General features: G+C 40.0%; 2 protein-coding genes across 2 annotated transcripts; one reads left to right on the top strand and one right to left on the bottom strand.

The window, feature by feature from the left end:
• Positions 1 to 347: 347 nt before the first annotated feature.
• Positions 348 to 10992, bottom strand: fpgs (folylpolyglutamate synthase). The gene is made up of 15 exons (XM_037752922.1): positions 10747 to 10992; positions 7785 to 7913; positions 7588 to 7641; positions 7338 to 7402; positions 6334 to 6448; positions 5828 to 5905; positions 5494 to 5555; positions 4825 to 4927; positions 4468 to 4545; positions 4197 to 4344; positions 3225 to 3308; positions 2756 to 2906; positions 2175 to 2250; positions 1776 to 1842; positions 348 to 1538 (listed from the first exon to the last, which is right to left on the bottom strand). Exons 1-15 carry the CDS (start codon positions 10975 to 10977, stop codon positions 1162 to 1164), a joined length of 1818 nt encoding a protein of 605 aa, XP_037608850.1. The 5' UTR covers positions 10978 to 10992; the 3' UTR covers positions 348 to 1161.
• Positions 10993 to 12716: 1724 nt separating this feature from the next.
• Positions 12717 to 16345, top strand: cdk9 (cyclin-dependent kinase 9 (CDC2-related kinase)). Its single transcript, XM_037752923.1, has 8 exons — positions 12717 to 12871; positions 13006 to 13119; positions 14044 to 14125; positions 14422 to 14512; positions 14707 to 14873; positions 14974 to 15145; positions 15294 to 15442; positions 15536 to 16345. Exons 1-8 carry the CDS (start codon positions 12828 to 12830, stop codon positions 15899 to 15901), a joined length of 1185 nt encoding a protein of 394 aa, XP_037608851.1. The 5' UTR covers positions 12717 to 12827; the 3' UTR covers positions 15902 to 16345.
• Positions 16346 to 20046: the final 3701 nt, after the last annotated feature.

Genomic DNA, 20046 nt, shown 5'->3' with positions numbered 1-20046 from the left:
TGTGCCTTGTGTTAAGAAGTGTTATTTAGTTTAGATTACTATGCCTTAATGTTTGCATATGAATTATCCAAAAAAAAGCTTTCAGATGATGTACACCACTTCCATGTGACATCTACTGCTGACTTGCTATCTCCCACTAAAGAGCCCCTGTACCCCCCTAAAAAAAGACAAAACGGGTCTACTGTGGGTCTCAGAGGGTTAAAGTGTATTTTCTTGATGTCTTCATTGTTATTGAAATTTAATTTAAAACTCATTTGAGGTTACAGGGTGGATGGATGGGTCTCAACGACCTGTTAAGCTAATGACCTCGGTTAGCTTCATTGGATCAATCACCATGACAACATTAATTAAAGACCCAGATGAAGTGTATTTTATACAGTTTCAACATCTTTCACCATTATACATACAACAATTGTATGTAGCAGTCAAGTAATGCAAATTAAGGGGACATTTAAATATTACCAGTGTAAAACATTACACAGAATTTGATTTTGTTACATGAAATCATCTGTTAGAATATTTACACTTCTACAAAAAGAATTGATTAGGCCACGTGTATGACACACACTGTCAAATCCCAACAAAATAAAAGTAGGAACCGTGCAAAATGGCTTTCATTTTAAAAAGACACTGTGAAAGGTAATTGTGTTCCAAGTACACAGTAAAAATCAGAAAAGTCATGACTCTATGTAGCACTTTTTGTATAAATGTAATAACCATCGCACCACTCCGGTTCATCCCGGTGGCATCGGTGATCACTGAAGCACACACGGTTCCATTTTAGCCAACTCAGCTCACATTATTGAGTACGTGAATGTACCCTTTGCAAGTTCATGTAAACATATTTGGCTTCAAGTAAGACTTAAGAAGTTTGTGCGGTCGTCTGTAAGGCTCTGGGTGAAGCTGTTGTGAGGCCTGAAGCTGCCTTGGTCCAAACTAACATCAGCTACTGTAGTGAAGCTACAAGACAATAACAATACCTGGGTGCACATAATCCCTTTTCAGGTAAACCCCTAAAGTCACTGAAAAGCGAGCATCACACAAACCTCATTGATACAGACAGAAATAACTTTCTTCCACGAAGGTAAATGTGCATGTAAGCTTAGCATGCCAGTATTTAAACTGGTTTGACTTCACTTATTTCAATTTCACATGGTCTGTTTACTTGGAGGAAGCTGTGTCGAGGTGTTTGAGTGCTCCTCCCACCAAGTGGAGGCTTCCGGTGATGAGGACGTGGATCTCGGCTGCGTCGCAGAGCGGAACAGCTTTGGCCGTAACGCTAGGTTTAACTGGGAAGACTCTCTTGGCTGGGTCTGCCAGCACTGAATCCCTGCCCTGGGTGATCCACTGAAGGGCGCTGAGGATGCAGGGGAAGACCAGGGTGTCTGCTGTCTTTCCAGCAACCAGAGGCAGGCTGCCCTCGATGAGCAGCTGGGGACCTTTGTTGTCCCCCAGGCGGTGATGGAGATGCCAGCTCCTCTCGTTGTCCAAGCAGCGAGTCAACATGTGCTCCACCGAGACGTTGAAGTTCTGCTGATCTGAGAGGTGTGGTTCATAGTTTTTCAAGGTTTTTTGTAACACAAAAGCATTTTACAGAGTCAAGATACAGTATTACAGATAGGACTGGGAACAGGGACCAATTTCAGATCCCTCTTTAGTGTAAAAGTACATGTGATTTGTAGTGAAAAGGGCCACAGACCACAGGTGTGGTGCTTTAAAGGTAGAGTTCAATGTTTGTGCAAACAGCCAAAAGCAGCAAAACTCAATGATCTCACCTGCGTTGCAAGAAGTGATGGCTTCAGTGATGTTCGGGCAGAACACAGCAAAGTCAAAATGATATGGCTGAAAAGAAAAAAAGAAAATTAAAAGCCATAAATGTCTGCTCTGACATCAGTCAGCTGAACAGTGTTGTTGCCAGTCAGTACTGACTATGTAGCTTACTTCAGTAGGGGAGAGATGTTGCCGAGTAAAACAATCAGATTTTCTGGTTTTCATCTTCAAATCAGGTTAAACAGGGAGGTTTCTACACACTTCTAGACATTACTCCTCTATATCTTTACATAGATAATAGTTGTTGATGATATATTAATGCTCTGAATTTTGAATTTAGCACCTTTAATAGCCGTGAAGACAGTGGTCTCGTTCGCTGTATTGCTGGAAACAGTTGTACTCACCACCAGTAATTTAAGCATGGCTGCTGAGTCTCTCTCTCCTGTAGCATTGAACAGCAAAACTCTGGCCACAGGTCCACTACAACACAAACACGTCATAGCTTTACATCAGTACTGTGTAGCTGTTTGAGAAAATGTCTGAAGTGTTTGCTTTGTCAAATCAAGGAGCAACAGTATCATAATAAACTAAGGCTACAACTTCATGCAAAACATTTTACATGTTTGCATGTTACATTTAAAACATGTGGTTTTGTTGGAGGGAAGGGTGCCGCTACATAAAACTAGTACATTTGGAGTGCTTCACCTGGCTGCTTGCTTCATGAGTTTGGTTTATTTCTGCAGGTAGTAACAGGTGTGTTTGACAGAGTGATGAAGCAGTCATCACCTGAGTGATCTACAATTCACAATGCAATGCAATGACACTGAGTATATTCTGTTTGATGTGACACGGCCAGGCTCAGTACTATGAGCACCTCCTGTAAGAACTGTGTGTAAAGTGACTCTAATCCTATCAGCAGTGAATAGAACACCACCGTCACATCAAGGTGCTTGATGGATGCAGGTACACTGAGTGTCATGCTCACCTTGCGTTCCTTTCATGCTGGGCTGCAGTCTCTCTGAACCATTGCACACAGGCCTGCATACTGCGCATGGTGTGAGCTCCGTCCAAGAAGTAGGTGACCGCTCCGTGTTTCAGAGTCTGATTCCTTCCAGGCCACTCTGTGTCTGCCAGCCCTGAGACCAAACATTCACCAATATCAGAGCTAGCGGTAGCATCAATGGCTCGCTGACATTTCAACAGTTTTACTGTTTATTTGAAGCAGAAACAGGACATGACATTTCTACAGGATATGAATGTAGAGCCAAGAACAACCACAGAAATCTTTGTTTTCATCAGGTGGATGGATGTAAAGTCAAACTATTCTTTGCTCATTTGCTTTCACAGCTGCTAATGTTGCAGAAGCAGTTACAGTATATCCCTATTAATATTAATTGTTACCACAGTCAGAGATCCAAAACGCAGCAAAGGAATGATCTTTGTCTTGATCTCACCTTTCACCATGATGGGGCTGGGCTTGAAGGCACTCCCATGAAGTACAGCTGTGCTGTCAACACCGGTGGAGGGGAAGTTTTTATCTGTTGAGTGAGGACAGATTGTTCTGAAAACTGGGATAGACTTAAGCATCTTTCAGACATAGAATACACAACATTGCTTGTTTGCATTATTAATTATTGTGATGTAGGCGGTCAGTGATGGCTTTATTCATTTTTACAGGCTGATCTAATACGGAAAGAATCTCCTCAACAACATTTATTAGTGTTCTGACCTAGCCAGATTGATGTTGTGACTTATACATGAAAGTGCCTGTAGCGTTTATTCTGACATGAGACCGACATGTTAAAGCTTCAGTGGGCAACAAGTTTTTGGCATCATTGGGCAAAAATTCCATAATAACCTTTCAGCATATTGTTATTCAAGTGTTCTGAGAGAAAACTAGACTTCTGCACCTCCTCATGGCTCTGTTTTCAGGCTTTAACAGATCTAACGGGAGACTTTGGCCAATCACAGGTCATTTCATTGAGAGAGTGTTCCTATTGGCTGTGCTCCAGCTGGTGGGCGGTGCTTGGTATTTCTTCAACTGATCTCAACATGGCTGCTGGGTCACAAACGTTCTCATTTTACAGCTAAACAGTACACTGCAAGATGATTCTGAAAAAAATTTCGAGGCGAGAAATAGGCATTGACGTAACAGAATATTGATTCATATTTGATCAGCGCTGCCTCGTTTGACCGTTTGATCGTAGTTTGCGAGTGATTGACAGCTGCTCAGAGACGGCAGGCTCCAGATCAGCTCTGATTGGTTGTTTTCCTCCGGGCTGTGAAATCATGCAGATGCCATTAGGAGCACCGGAGGACTTTTTTTTCAGATTACTGGTACCAGGTATTGCTATCGATATCGGGACTGAAAAAGTCTGATCGGTGCATCCCTAGTTATAAATTGACACACACACCACTCGTCCCACCTGGTAGGCATCTTTTCTGCAGCCAAGTGTGACTCAGCTGGAGGGCCAGGGAGGCGTTGGAGCGCTGGTGCTGCCCCGCCAGGCCCAGACGCAAAGCCCCACAATCTGCCTGGTAGTCCTCCAGGTCTGGACACACCCACAGCGGACACTACAACAACAGGTTAGACTGTTTTACATAAAACCAACAGTCAGGTCTATTTAAAACTTTATTTACCCAGAGACATTTCACTGAGCAATCCCTGACTGAAAACTAGTCTGACTGGTCACTTACTCTGATCTCTTTGGCCCTGTTCCTGAGCATAACCATCGCATCTTCTGGCTGTTTGACTGTAAAAGCAGGAACGCCGGGCTGAAAACACAAGCACATGATTAACAGCCGGTGAGCTGACGGAGCAGCGGAGAAGTCAAACAATACCGTACAACAATGAGTAGTTTTATTTTAAAGAACTGCAACGTCTCTTTACCAAAATCTCCTCAAAAATCTACATTGCTAACGAAGCAAACTCCATCTGCTGATGAAGATGAAGTTGAAAGCATAAAAAATAAGCTAGAATAATTTTTTGTCATATAACTTCCAACGTGTAGTGCAATCACAGTGACATGTTACTGATGTGTACAGTCATCACACCTTGAAGATGCCTCCTTTTTGCCAGGCGATCTTTTCAATTGTGTCTCCGAGAATCTGAGTGTGGTCGATACCCAGAGAGGAGATGCCACACACCCAAGGCCTCCTGTGGACACACAACCACAGAGGTCACATTTGATTGCATCACTGATAAAGTTGTAAACAAAAACTGTATGGTGTCAGTATATCAGTAACTACAGTACAGGTGGTGATAAAGCATCTTGTTGTTAAATAGCAACTGGCAAGCTCCTCATAATTATTAGTCATCCTCATAATTTGGTGCTAAGAACATATTGCTGCAATTGAACGCTTTACTTCTATTTTAAGACCTCAGCTCAGCCTTCGACACGGTGGACCATAATATCTTAATCAGCCATCTGAAGAAGCATGTTGGCATCAGTGATGTGGCTCTGGATGGTTGAGCTCTATTTTGTGGGGTCCCCCAGGGCTCTATATTGGGTCCTCTCTTATTCACAATTTACATGCTACCTCTGGGGCTAATCATGCCCAGACATGACATTGCTATGCCGATGACACGCAACTGTATGTCCCTTTAAAGCCTGGTACCACCGTTGTGTCCTGCCTCACTGAAATCAAATTCTAGTTCACTAATATTTTCCAGCCTGAGAGAGGTGAATAAATTACAATCGCTTTATAAATATTGAGTCTTACCTTATAATGTTGGTGCAGTCAAATGCTCCACCGATCCCAACTTCAATTACAGCTAAATCCACCTGAACAGAGAACAGAGAATTCAGATTCCAGGCAAGTTAGTCATTTAAGTAATACAACTTTTTGCCCTGCTAGTGGGCTTGAGGACGGTGATGTCAGTCTGTCCATCAAACAAAGTGATGCAGAGCTAGACATCTCAAACAACTACAGGCCAGGCTGCCAGGAAAGTTTACCCAGAGGATGAGTGTCTTCCTGAGTGTTCAAGGGATGAGTTTATGACTCATGTTATGTATAATTCTCAAGATATATTGAGTGCAGAGGCCTGCTAGCATACCTTCTCCTGAAGAAACACATGGAACGCCAAGATGGTGAGGAAACGGAAGTATGCCGGCATCGACCCTCCATGGGCATCCTGAAGAGGACAAATTAATAATGTGTCAGATGTATTTATAGCTCTTTGTGCTTTATCAAAATTCTTTGCTTATCTCGAAGGCTTTTTTTTTTAAAGAATGACCAAATTTGTCCAAAACATTTAAGGAGTCAAACGGCCCACTGACTGCTGTTAACGTGACCAAAGTGTGCCGTCACATGATGCTCACGCTCATCCTAACATAAGGGGTCTCATTTTCCTATTGACTCATTTACAACCCGTGACACTGATTATACTGAAGCTCTACTCGTGCTGGGAATACAAACAGGATGCACAATCAGGTAAAATGTCACAGAAATCACTGCTTGGAATGCCAACTGTCTGAGAAAATGAAAGGTTAATCCACTGAATTATTTAACTGAGTGAAGCCAATGAGTAGCCATTAGTCTCTGCCTCGTTACAGGACCTACCTTCGTTTCATCCAGCCGTCCATAAACCTGCCAGAAGTATTTAGTGAAGAGCTCTTTTCCGATGGGCTGTCCGTTGATTCGGATCCTCTCCCTGACTTGTACCAAATGTGGGGAACTGCAGCCAAGAAGGAAACATCAAAAGAGGAGTGTTACGCCACTTTTCACTGGGTAGGCAGAAGGAAATAAATACCGGGGCAAGGTGTGTGTTGCTCTTGAGTTTCCCATGTTATGATTTGAGCATATTTTGTATGCTAAATGCAGTACCTGTGAGGGTTTCTGGACAATATTTGTCATTATTTTGTGTTGTTAATTGATTTCCAATAATAAATATATACATACATTTGCATAAAGCAGCATATTTGTCCACTCCCATGTTGATAAGAGTATTAAATACTTGACAAATTTCTCTTTAAGGTACATTTTGAACAGATACAAAATTGTCAGCCCTATCATTTTCATGTGAAGCACTCTGTACACACTGTATGTAATGTCTTTATTGTTAAGCACTTTGAGCTGCATTTCTTGTATGAAAGCTGCTATACAAATACAGTTTATTATTTTTAACTGCTGGTATTTCCTGTACACTATGGTTACTAGCTCGTCACAGGTGTGTTTTATTGACATACTCACTCTTGTGTTTTGTTGTACCTGCCAGCGTGGGACAGATTAAACCTTTATTATTCTTATTGTTGCATGGAGTTCAGTCACCTCACATAATCCCCAGCATAGCTGCATTTACGCAATGTCAGCAGAATGGGAAGAATAGGAAAAACACCTGCTTGGCAGTGTTCATGTATTAATCCGAGATGGTTAGCCTTACTGCTAACCTTGTAGTTTCACCACATAAATAAGCTACATTAACTACTTTTGTTGTGTTACATACAGGTGGTGCTTTCACCAAATGGAAGATATTGTCAGTGTCATAAATATCTCTGATTACAAGTCGGCCCAGCTTTCATCTCTCCATATCAAATAGTGTAAAGTTTATTACACTGTAGTGTTACCTGTAAAATCCTGTCCGGAAGCCATAACTTCTCAAAATCTGCTCCGTGAACGCACATGTCGATCCCTGAAAGACATATTCAAAGTCATATTAAAGCTGTCACATTGATTTGTCTCCTTCAGTGAATGAACTCGTGTTTGAAAACGTGTTTACCGTCAGACCTGTCAGCACTTGCATAATGTGATATTAGTATATTAGAGCTCAATATTATTATTGGATAGGAACACAGGTTGTGTGTCTAGTTAACTCACCTTGCCCTTTGTTCCTGTTACATGAATAATATTGAGATGGTCTAGTTCCCCCACCTTTGAAACACACACAAACACACCAGATAAGATAAGAAAGGAAAACAGTACCCTATCACATCAGACAACAATAACATTCTTTGTAATCATTGAAGTCGCCGCTGTTAAAATGTGTAGTATGTGAGCTGATGTAACTGACTCACTGTGAGGCCAGCTCGCTCCAGGAAGCCTCTCATGGCCTGGAGCTGCAGCTGAGGGTTGCTCCTCTCCCGGCGTACCTGCTCCAGAGCACTGGAGTTGGTCTGTAGTGTGTTCAGAGTACAAATGGCGTCCTGCAGCAAAAGCAAATGTTTATGAACAACGGCACACTTTAAAAACAAACCACCATAATCAACACAGCACTGAAGACCGAAGCTTGGACTCAATGCGCTGTCATGTCACAGCTTTCAACTTATTGCTAAAACACGGTGCCTGGCTGGCACCTTGCCAAGAAATAGTTTGGTACTTGACCCCTCGTAGAACATTTTTGTAATGATTAAATAAACAAGATGTTAATTAGTGAGCTTTAAAAACAGTGCTGGTGCACATGCAAGGAATTTGACTGGCTTTTCTTTGCTCTCAGTTAGAGGTAGCCTATTAATATGTGGCGAAAGGACGTTTTACAAACTATCATTATTGACTGAACTAGGCTCTGATAGCGGCCGATGGCTGCACAGCTGCAACAAGTCACACAGGGACGTAAATCACCATTTTGCATGGAGGGTCCACATGTCAAAGTCAAGGTAGAGGGGGAGAAAAAAAATATATATTTCAAATATATAATGCAACACTATCAGCTCTTTGTCCATGATACAAGACAGGCAGACATGGAGGAAAATAAATCATTCACTGTTACTTTAACTTGTTCACCAGTTTGGTGTTCTCTCTTCCAAATAATCCAGCCACATAATCATTAACTCATGAAATGAAATTGCACACTTCAGGATCCTCCTTACTCCGAGAATATGCGCCAACATTAACGGTTTGCAAGAGTGGCATTTAACAATGTACAAGACACGCAACAGAAGTAATCCTGGCCATTGCAAATAAATAGAACATTTTCCAATGATGTAATACACAAAATCACCCGTCAGGATATTCTCTTACTTATTATTACATTTGGAGTGACGAAAAACAGATTTTTTCAAAAAGTAGTCAACTAGGCTGCTGCAGAAGTAAGGAAGATATGGCCGATTAATCGACTATCAACTTTTTCCTTCTCCAAACTATCGGTCGACCTCTACTACCTCTACAATGTACTACTTACACAGAATTAGACGGTAACACTTCATTTTACAGGTACGCAAATTTCATGGTAATTAGGTAATAATTAGCAAGTAACCTGTTTGGAATTACTTTGGAATTACTGCCAAATTACCCCAATATTTACCTCAAGATGTATCAAAAATTACTTTATTATAAACATGATTAAATAATCATATTCCACTATTTCTCAATAGCTAGTAATTAATTTAATACATTTCCAGGAAAAGAATACAAACTTAACTGATATGCTTTATTTCCATGTCTGCTGATAAATAGATAATTAGCAAAATTTGAAATTTCTTAAAAAAACTCCCCTGAATCATTACATTGGCTACCAGGTTACATTCGAGTCGACAATAAGTCACACAATGGTGAGATTAGTGTCTGATCAGAAGTGTCTTCTATTAGTTTTCCACCTCCGATGAAGAGCAGCGCACAGCCGCTTCTCAAGCCTAAGGTCTCTATTTGAACAATTATATACTATTTTAGCATACTTGCTAATTATCACCTAATTACCATGACATTTGCAGACCTGTAAAATGAAGTGTTACCAACATGGCTTTGGTGTGTTGGTTTGGTCACCTTGATTAAACAAGGCCCCTGTAGTTTTGATTCGTTTGTGAGTGATTCTGAGTTTTGTACATTTCCACACATGATTTATCATCGTTTTAACCGCTGGCGGTCTCTTTATAGGCTGTGCAGTATTTTGAGGTTTTTATTTATATAAAGAAAGTGAGAAACTTTTATTTAAACCATTTTACAAGGATACCACACACATGGCCAGAAGTGACATAACCAGAATAAAATGGTTATTACTCAATTATTTCACTGTGGCTTTGAGTGATCATGGTATAAACTGGGGGTTTATGTGAGCTGGTGTTTCTGTATATTTGTTTCAAAGAAACATGAAGTGTAACAGCAGCATTTGTCTGCTCAGTTTTTAACTAAATGATAGCAGGGATTGAATTTTTTTTTTTTTTAGCTTTCTTGTCAGCTCTCCCTGAAATGTTAAAATACGTGTAATTATTATAATTATTATAATTATTATAATTATGGGGTTCTAAAAGACGCTTCTCAAGCCTAAGGGCTCTATTTGAACAATTATTATGCTATTATAGTATATAATTATTAAATAATGTTTATAATAAAGTAATTTGATACATTTTGAGGGAAATATTGGGGTAATTTGGCAGTAATCACAAAGAAATTTCAAATAGGTTACTTGATAATTATCACCTAATTACCAACAACAAAGCTGAACAAGGTTAACAGACATTGAACTACTATGTACAGACATAAATACACACACATATACATACAGCAACAACAACAATTAAATGTGTAAACAGTAAGACAATGGTGCTGTAATAAATATGGGATGATTCATATAGTACTGTGTGCACATAATGCAATGGACAGTGACTGTGTGGACAGTTCCATGTTTACATAGTAGTTTCCTTTCAAACTAAACAAACTAAACCAACATAAGGAAAAAGGTAAACAACACCAGTTTGCACCAGATGTGAAGCCCAGTCAGACTCTCACATGGCACCAGAGGTTTTAGACCACGTGTTAGCACACTGGTTGAACTTCAACGTTGAGTCAGTCATTAACAGACAGACTAACAGTGTGCAGACTGAGAGCTCTGTGTGTCCAGACTATATAACTCATCATAACACTCAGCAACCAGCAGCTCAGCAGCTAGAAGTTAATGCATCTGTAGCTATCAGCCATGTTCATCCATCTCAACACTGTGCTGCAGTCACTCAGAAGTTACTGTAACTTATCAAACTAGCTCTATGTGGCTGTAGCTATTAGCTCGCTAGCAGCTGCAGACAGACAGGTAGAAGAGACAGGTACCTGGTACTCCATGCCTGGTATGTGAGGAGCCGTCTTGGTGCTGTAGTACCGGAATGAAAGACCCGCCAAACTGCTGCTGACCGCCCAGTCCTGCTGTCGGAGCCGCGCGGCAAACACGGAGCTCCGCTGCAGCTTCCAGCACACCGCGCGCCACATGCACACCATGATGGGGCGTCGAGGAGCTGTCACAGGAAGCTGAGGCCAAATATGGGAGGTTCCTTTCACTGACATAGTGACGTCACTACACGACCCTTCTTTTTTAGAGGCCAGCTTAAAGGGGACATATATCATGCAATTTTTTTTAGGTTCATACTTGTATTTTCTGTTTTTACTAGAACATGTTTACAATGCTATAAATTTTCCTCATACTGTCTGCTTTAATAAACCTTAATTTACCCTCTGTCTGAAACGCTCCGTTTTAGTGCATGTCAACGGAATTGAAACTGAATTGCTTTGCCTGGCAACAGTTTGGGTCCATGTTTACTTCCTGTCAGCTAAAATGATAAGATAAAATATGATGAACCTTTATTAATCCCCGGAGGGAAATTCAGGTGTCAAAGCAGCAACATCAGCCAACAGAGTGAAACACAGGAGAGGTAAAGGTATAGAAAAATTATAAAAACAATAATAGAGATATAAAAGATACAGAGTGAATGGGTGAACATAGTGTATACAGTCCGTCAATAATATTTGTAAGATACAACAGTGTGCTTAAAGGTCCCGTATTGTGGAAAGTGAGATTTTCAGGTCTTTTATATCATAAAGCAGGTTTAAGTGCTACATAAATACTGTTAAACTATCAAAACGCTCAATATACGGAGAAATACACACAGTCCGTATTCAGAAATTGTGCGTTTGAAACAAGCCGTTAGGATTTTCGGTCCATTTGTGATGTACAATATTTAGACCATTACACGGTTTTAAACATAAACATTCTAAATGTGTCCCAGTTTATTTCCTGTTGCAGTGTATGTGAATGACATCAGCTGACAGGAAGTAAACATGGACCCAAGCTGTTGCCTAGCAACGCAATTCCGTTGAAATGCACTAAAACAGAGCGTTTCAAACAGAGGGTTGTGATGGAATTTTCCATCAATTCCTCTCTTATTGGTAGAAAGGTCAGAGTGTTTGTCAGAGTGTCCCTCTGTTGACATTCTTGGGTTGGAGTCCTGTCTAGAGGAGCCACCGTTATCTGTACAGATAACAGGCTGTGCCTGTAGTGGAGACCGTAGAGCCAGTCGCTAGGGCAACCAGGGTCAGAGATGCCAGAGGAACGGAGTAAGTCAAAACATGATGGGTAAGACACTGAGCACCGGGGAGGAAGGACAGAGTTGGGAGGCCTTCACGCAGAGAGCATCTATTGTGGAGACCTGTCAATTCTCCTTGATCAAGCTTCAATAAACCTTCTTTTGTAAGACATCATCAGCTCCGGACCTCTTCCTTCCAAAGATAACTTGTGTATCAATTATTCCATCACAAGGGTGAATACAGGTATATTCAGGAAGACAGAATGAGGAAAATAAAGTTTTTTTTTAACAATACAGCATGTAAACATATTCTAGTAGAAACTACAAAATACAAGTATGAACCTGAAAATGAGCACGGTATGGGACCTTTAATTACCGGTATAATTCTAGTCTTATTTTCATTTATTTGTTTTTATTTGATATAACAGTGTACTTAAAGCTGCAGTGAAAAATTTAGCAAATTTAAAAAAAAAGTTATTTTTATAAAACGGTCGCTATATCCTGACAGTAGTGCATGAGACAGGTAATCTGAAAAAAAGCATGTGCCTCTGTGTCCTCCGGTGCTCCTAATGAAATAATTTAAATTTTAAATTTTGAATAATGTTTCTTGAGGCTGAGGGTTGTGCAATAGCGTCATGGTGTTCTTCTTATTCTTCTTTGTATCTTGTTTCTGCACAATCTCCTGCTCCACTCTGCAGTCCAGATGGTGGCTGTAATGCAACTATAAGCTGGTTTGCCAATAAACACCAAAGAAGAAGAAGGATTCTGAGTTGTACTTTAACATATCATACGTCACATCCGGGTCACAGATTGTTCGGAACCGGAAGAAGAAAGATGCAGCGAGAGAAAACAAGCAACGCCGGCAGCACGGCTGAAAAGTAAGAATATCTAACAATTTAACCTATAAAACACTTTGATTTTTATCAAATAAGTTACCTTAGGACATGATCTACAGACTGTACTTTGTGTTTTTAACATTAATGTCCTATAATTAACTGAAATGTGTCTTCAGGCCGGACCGAGAGGCCGCCATCATGTCGAAGTACTACGATGGAGTCGAGTTTCCTTTCTGTGATGAGTTCTCCAAATACGAAAAGATGGCCAAAATAGGACAAGGAACATTTGGGTGAGTCTTTACACAAACATGTTGTCATGTGGCTGTATATGTGAGTGAGTTTTGTGTGGCTAACTAGCTTTGCTTAGCTAACATTAGCTATGATTAACTAACGTCAAGTAGGTAAACATGGACAACTGTGTTTTTCAACGTGTGGGCAACTGTTCCAAAGTCTTTTTCAAGACCACCAGGTCTGTTATATGTTCAGGTGACTTGTTGAAAATGTAGCTTACATAGTCACAGAACCTATAACCTGCAGACATAGATGCTGCCTAGTGGATTGTACATCAATCAATCAATCAATCAATCAATCAAGCCCTTTATTGTCATTGTAAGTACAACGAAATTAGATTGTGACAATCCCATAGGTGCTAAAAAAGATAATACAATACAAAAAAGAGATAGTGCAATATAAAAAGAAGATAATACAATATAGAAATACAATATGTATATTGATGAGATGACAGTTTTACTAGATTATTGCACAAAGTGTCCGTCAGATAATTATATAATTATTGCACAGAGTGATCAGCATGTTATTGCACATATTCGTAACAGTAGATTTACAGTATTTACACTGCAAAAGTGACCAACGTGTTATTGCACATTTACACTGCACGTGTTCAACGCAGACAAAGGAGACGCTGTTTTTAAATCTGTTTGTGCATGAGCTGATTGATCTGATTAGTTAATAGAGGGACGTTGTGGCCTGTAGTTTATATACACTGTATGATTTCCCAAATCAATGTAGGAGAAATGTATTCACTCATATAAGAAGTGGAATTGACTCTGAGTATAATATGTTTAACTAGAAATGATGTACTAATGTAGTTAATAGTTACCACTTGGTTTTCTTTCTTTGTGAGTGTTCAAAGTCCAGTTGTTAGCAGAGTAAAAGTGTTGTATTTGTTGTAATATTCACTTCATGCTTCACAGGGAGGTGTTCAAAGCAAAGCACAGACAGACTGGGAAGAAGGTCGCACTGAAGAAAGTTCTGATGGAAAATGAGAAAGAAGGGGTAAGAGACCATTCAGAGTGTAATTATTAATTTCCTAGCCTGATATGCTGAATGTCCATATGATTGGGACACCTATGTTGCACTTTTGTAACTGTTGTTTACGTGGACTCAACATTAACAGTTGTGGACTTAGCAGTCAAGACAATCAGACAGGTTGTAAACAAACCACCAGTGCTCTGTTTCAGAAAGCAGGTTTAATAAACTCTGAACCTATTGACAACCTGCTGAATTGATATTAGTGCATCAGTGTTTCTACATGTTCATTATGAGAGTTTTCTTTGGCTGCTTTGTTTCAGTTCCCAATCACAGCTCTGAGAGAGATCAAGATACTGCAGCTGCTCAAACATGAGAATGTGGTCAATCTGATTGAGATCTGCAGAACCAAAGGTTGGTGTCAAAAGTGTCCAGTCTATAAATTTGCCATAAGAATCCATTTCTGTCTTCATCTGGGTTTGTGTGCTTTTAATTTTAGGTCACTCATTCTCAAGTGACAAGAGCAGGAAAAATATTGTGTGTAAAAGTAGTTTGTTGGTACATGTTTTCAATCTTTCTTCTTTTTTTCCCTGCCATTGTTCTTGAAGCTACTCAATTCAACAGATACAAAGGCAGCATCTACCTGGTGTTTGACTTCTGTGAGCATGACCTGGCCGGACTGTTGAGCAACGCCAATGTGAAGTTCACCCTGGCAGAGATCAAGAAGGTCATGCAGATGCTGCTCAATGGATTGTACTACATCCACAGAAACAAGGTGAGGAATCAATAAAGATGACCGTCCCCTGGTTCTTTTGACAGATTTAAGATCTAAAACAGAAATTCATGTGAAATATCATTGCCTTCTCTTGGAACAGATCCTTCACAGAGATATGAAGGCAGCCAACGTGCTCATCACCAGAGACGGTGTCCTGAAACTGGCTGACTTTGGTTTGGCTCGAGCTTTCAGCCTGGCTAAAAACAGCCAGGGTAACCGCTACACCAACCGCGTGGTCACACTCTGGTACAGACCTCCAGAGCTGCTGTTAGGTAAGAGACGACCATAAAAGTCAAGCTTTAAGTGTTAAAAAAAGGAAGACAAAAATTCAGTAATGATTTATAGCACTCATTGATGCTGAGTTTACAAAGTGCCTCACGAATTAATTATTTATCTATCTGTTTATTTATTTTTCGATAGGTGAGCGAGACTACGGCCCCCCCATTGACCTGTGGGGAGCAGGTTGCATCATGGCAGAGATGTGGACCAGAAGTCCCATAATGCAAGGCAACACTGAGCAGCATCAACTCACTCTCATCAGCCAGCTCTGTGGCTCCATCACTGCTGAGGTAAGATGACATCATTACAGGAACATCTGAAGTTTCATGACTTGGTGACACACTTCTGTTAACTGGATCATGAACATTTTCTCTTTCTATCAGGTGTGGCCTGGCGTGGATAAGAAGTATGAACTTTACCAGAAAATGGAGCTGCCTAAAGGCCAAAAGAGGAAAGTAAAGGATCGTCTCAAAGCCTACGTCAAAGACCCGTACGCCCTGGATCTGATAGATAAACTCCTGGTCCTGGACCCGGCACAACGCACAGACAGCGACGACGCCCTCAACCACGACTTCTTCTGGTCCGACCCCATGCCGTCAGACCTGAAGAACATGCTCTCCACTCACAACACCTCCATGTTTGAATATCTGGCTCCACCCAGACGGAGAGGACACATGCCGCAGCAGCAGCCCAATCAGAACAGAAACCCAGCCACCACCAGTCAGACTGAGTTTGATCGAGTGTTTTAGAGGTTCAACAGCTTTATGGACGCTAGTTTGCCTGGTTGGGCTTTTTATTTAGCCACAAACTTCATTTCCCAACCGACCTAATATTGAGGAAAGCTACACATTCCTGTTTTGGTTGCGTGTTGGTGGACGTAACCTGGAGATCTGTACCGTTTTTGTATGACCACTGCTCGGTGTGAGTTCATGGAAGAGGATGCAGGTTGTTCATGTTGACCAAGGACACGACTGTTATGTTCAAAGTTATGCAGAGCCATCTGCAAGGCAAGGCATTATGTTGTGCTTTTTCCAGGTGATAATGAGACTGATGTTACAGGTCCACACATTTCATGGTAATTAGGTAATAATTAGCAGGTAACCTATTTGAAATTTCTTTGGAATTACTGCCAAATTACCCCAATATTTACCTAAACATTTCCAGGAAAAGAATACAAAGTTAATTGATATGCTTTATTTCCACGTCTGCTGATAAATAGATGATAATTAGCAAATAACTTCTTTGAAATTTCTTAAAAAATCCCTGAATCATGACATTAGCTACCAGGTTACATTTGTGTAGATAATAAGTCACACAATGGTGAGATTTGTGTCTGATCAGAAGTGTCTTCTATTAGTTTTCCACCTCTGATGAAGAGCATCTTACAGCTGCTTCTCAAGCCTAAGGGCCCTATTTTAACCATTATATGTTTCTTTTGCATACTTGCTAATTATCACCTAATTACCATGAAACATGTGGACCTGTAAAATGAAGTGTTGCCGACATGGCTTTGGTGTGTTGGTTTGGTCACCTTGATTAAACAAGGCCCCCGTTAGTTTTGATTCGTTTGTGAGTTATTCTGTCATTTTAGTTTGTACATTTCCACACATGATTTATCATCGTTTTAACCGCTAGCGGTCTCTCTAAAGGTTGTGCAGTATTTTGAGTTTTTTATTTATATTAAGAAAGTGAGAAACTTTTATTTAAACCATTTTACAAGGATACCACACACATGGCTAGAAGTGACATAACCAGAATAAAATGGTTATTACTCAACGATTTGACTGTGGCTTTGAGTGATCATGGTATAAACTGGGGGTTTATGTGAGCAGGTGTTTCTGTATGTTTGTTTCAAAGAAACATGAAGTGTAACAGCAGCCTTTGTCTGCTCAGTTTTGAAACTCCAGGGAGCTAGATGGTGATGTTAGGAACGGGTAGAATTCAGTGACTCCCATTTGAACACCCCTGTAACTAAATGATAATAGGGATTGAAAAGATAATTTTTTTTAGCTTTCTTGTCAGCTCGCCCTGAAATGTTAAAATATTTATTATTATTATTATTATTATTATTATTATTATTATTATTATTATTAAAGGGTTCTAATATGCCCTGTGAAAACACCTGTTTAGGTGAGTATATGGTGCATTATTAGTCATTAAACTAACAGAAGTAGCTAGAATTTCATTCACCTCAACTAGCTCCAAAATTAAAATGCTGCTCATACTTTAATGCATCAGTAATATATATATATAAAAATATAACACCGACAGGGTCCACTCTGTATAATAAGAATAACATGAGGAGGACTGTACCCATCACACATTGATGAAATGCCTCCAGTAGGTGGCAGCATCATGTTACTGTATCATTAAATAGTGGATATACATATTTTGTTAGGGCTATAACAGAAAATAAAATAAAATAAAAGGCAACTAAATAAATAAATATAATGAAATTCTCTTCATTAAGGCAGTTTTTTTTAAAAACTCAAACAAGGCTTTATATCTTCCTTCATCAAAGCTTAATAAATTCTTGAGATTCAATACTCCAACCCCACAATTCTTTAATTCCTTCCTTTACTTTTTTGAACAATTATACTTTTGAAACCGTTCATTTCTATGTTATGTTCTAGCTCATATGAAAAAAAACTGCCTGAAATAAAGCTAAAGGTATTTGTAGAAATCTTACTTTTTTCATCATCTTTCATGTAATTCATAAATAACTAAAATTATTATCCTGAAATGGATTGTTTGAAGTGAAAGTTCTTAAGCAGTTTGCACTTTCAAAGAATAAGAAAAACAACATTATTCAAAGATATTTAACATTGAGCACTTTCAATTTCTCCCAACACTGCCTGGAAAAAATAACGTATAATAACATACAGTATCTACATAAGGAATGATGGTTCAATATTATATATCATATAATATTATATTATATATATTGTAAATAACAAAAATAAATAAATATAAAAATAAATGCATTAAAAAAAACAGCAAACAAAATGAATAAAATAAAGCATACAAACAAATTAATTAATTTAACATTTTGCATAGGAAAAGATATATACAATCTTTGAAATATAAACAAATTGGTGGATGTTGAAGTATATACTGTAGGCTTATTTACCACCAGTTATTAACACTATATTCTAGTGTGCAGAGCGCTCAATGAGCGGTTCCTGGGGTGGAAAAATCATGACGAATAAATTTAATGTGCGTGCATAATTTTGGGGAACAGTCTTAAGCCTTTCGAAATAAGATACTAAAGGGTCCCATGTTGTATGGAATTTTTGGGTTGACCCTCTGATGGAATATTTTATCAATTCTAACTTAAGGAATAGCATCAGACAAAATAGAAATAATACGGCAAGAACATTTTTTTGAGAAGGCATTTATGAATATGTATATATTGCATGTGCATGTATTTGTCAGGGAGCACCTCAGGCTTCATAGTTTCACTGCCGTCAGTCTAACAACAGTCTGTGGGTGTTGTCAAACTGGAGCTTTACTCCGATGATGGATTGCTCTTTTAGTTCCAGAGCTCATCCGCTGTCACTTCTATTGAAGAGGAGTGTGTGAGTGTGAGTGTGTGTGTGTGTGTGTGTGTGTGTGGTGGTGTTGGTGGGGGGGAGTTGACAACTATGACAACAACAACTAACATAAATTAGAAAGCGCTCCAACGGACAGATGGGCCTCCGACTGCAGCCGCCTGCATGCAAATGGCCTCTCAGTTTCTTCGCCATAGAAACAACACTGTTGATTATCAGTATGGATGAGAGGCCGGGATGCAGAATGATGCTCTAAACTGTGCCAGGTTTGAGCCACAGAAGGGCACACTGTGAACCGGCTCCAAAGGGATTATTATGGTGCTCTCTCTGACTGATGTGATGACACTCAGCCTCAGGGTTTGTTTGGGGTAAATGCCATGTCAGATTGGGATAAATGTCGTTTCACGTTCTCAGGGGGTCTCCGTTCCTGAGTGCTAGAAAAACATCGCTGCTATATTTGGTGAGGTTCTGTTCTGGAGGTAATTTAATCTGAACAGCCTGACATTCCTTCAGTCTACATGTCATGATGTCTTCAGAGGAATGAGAAGCAAATCTCAGCCCAGAGAAGTACCTGTCATCTACACAGATAAAACCCTTCATCTGTTTCCTCTTTCCCGAAACTATTTCCATAGCAGCAAGTGATCTTCAGCTATAAATCCAGTTTAGTTCTGTTCATCTGTTGCTGGCCATTTGCTGCTTTTGTGTGAGTTCTTGTTACACTGTTTTAGCTGTGATCTGCACCACTCATGCAGGAGACACACTTATGAGGCCTATATTTTTAGCAGCGTGGCTCTACGTGTCCACAGGCTCCGTCCTTTCCGCTTCCCATTCAATGTCTTTGTTAAGCAGCCATGCAATTCATTCTGGTAGTGTGGCGGTGCAATTCGAGAGACGAACCGTCACATCGCCCGCTCTTCAATTGCATAAAGTTGAGGTCTAGGCTACTTTATGCAAATCACAGGCGTCCGATGCGATTCGTCGCTTCTGGAAACTCCAGAGAAACTTTTACACTAATGGTACGTGTCCACAGGGGAGTTTTTTATCGCGAATGGGAAGTGTGGAAAGGACGGAGTCTGTGGACTCGTACCTTCACATCGCCCACTCCTCATTTGCATAAAGTTGAGGTCTAAGCTACTTTATGCAAATCACGGGCGTCCGACAAGACTCGTCGCCTCTGGAAACTCCTGAGAAACTTAAACTAAGCCTTGTCAATCCAGAATAAAGACAGATTCAGCAACTGCATGGCTTATTTCTCGCATTAAATGTTTTCAGAAACACATTTCGGTGAACTTTTTTCGTGAAATAAGAGAAGAACGTTTCCAAACGAGCCGCCATATTGTTTC

The sequence above is a fragment of the Sebastes umbrosus genome, chromosome 19 (assembly GCF_015220745.1).
Source record: "Sebastes umbrosus isolate fSebUmb1 chromosome 19, fSebUmb1.pri, whole genome shotgun sequence".
Taxonomy (NCBI): Eukaryota; Metazoa; Chordata; class Actinopteri; order Perciformes; family Sebastidae; genus Sebastes; species Sebastes umbrosus.
The sequence above is the reverse complement of the archived record's forward strand: the minus strand, read 5'-3'. Positions and strand labels throughout refer to the sequence as shown.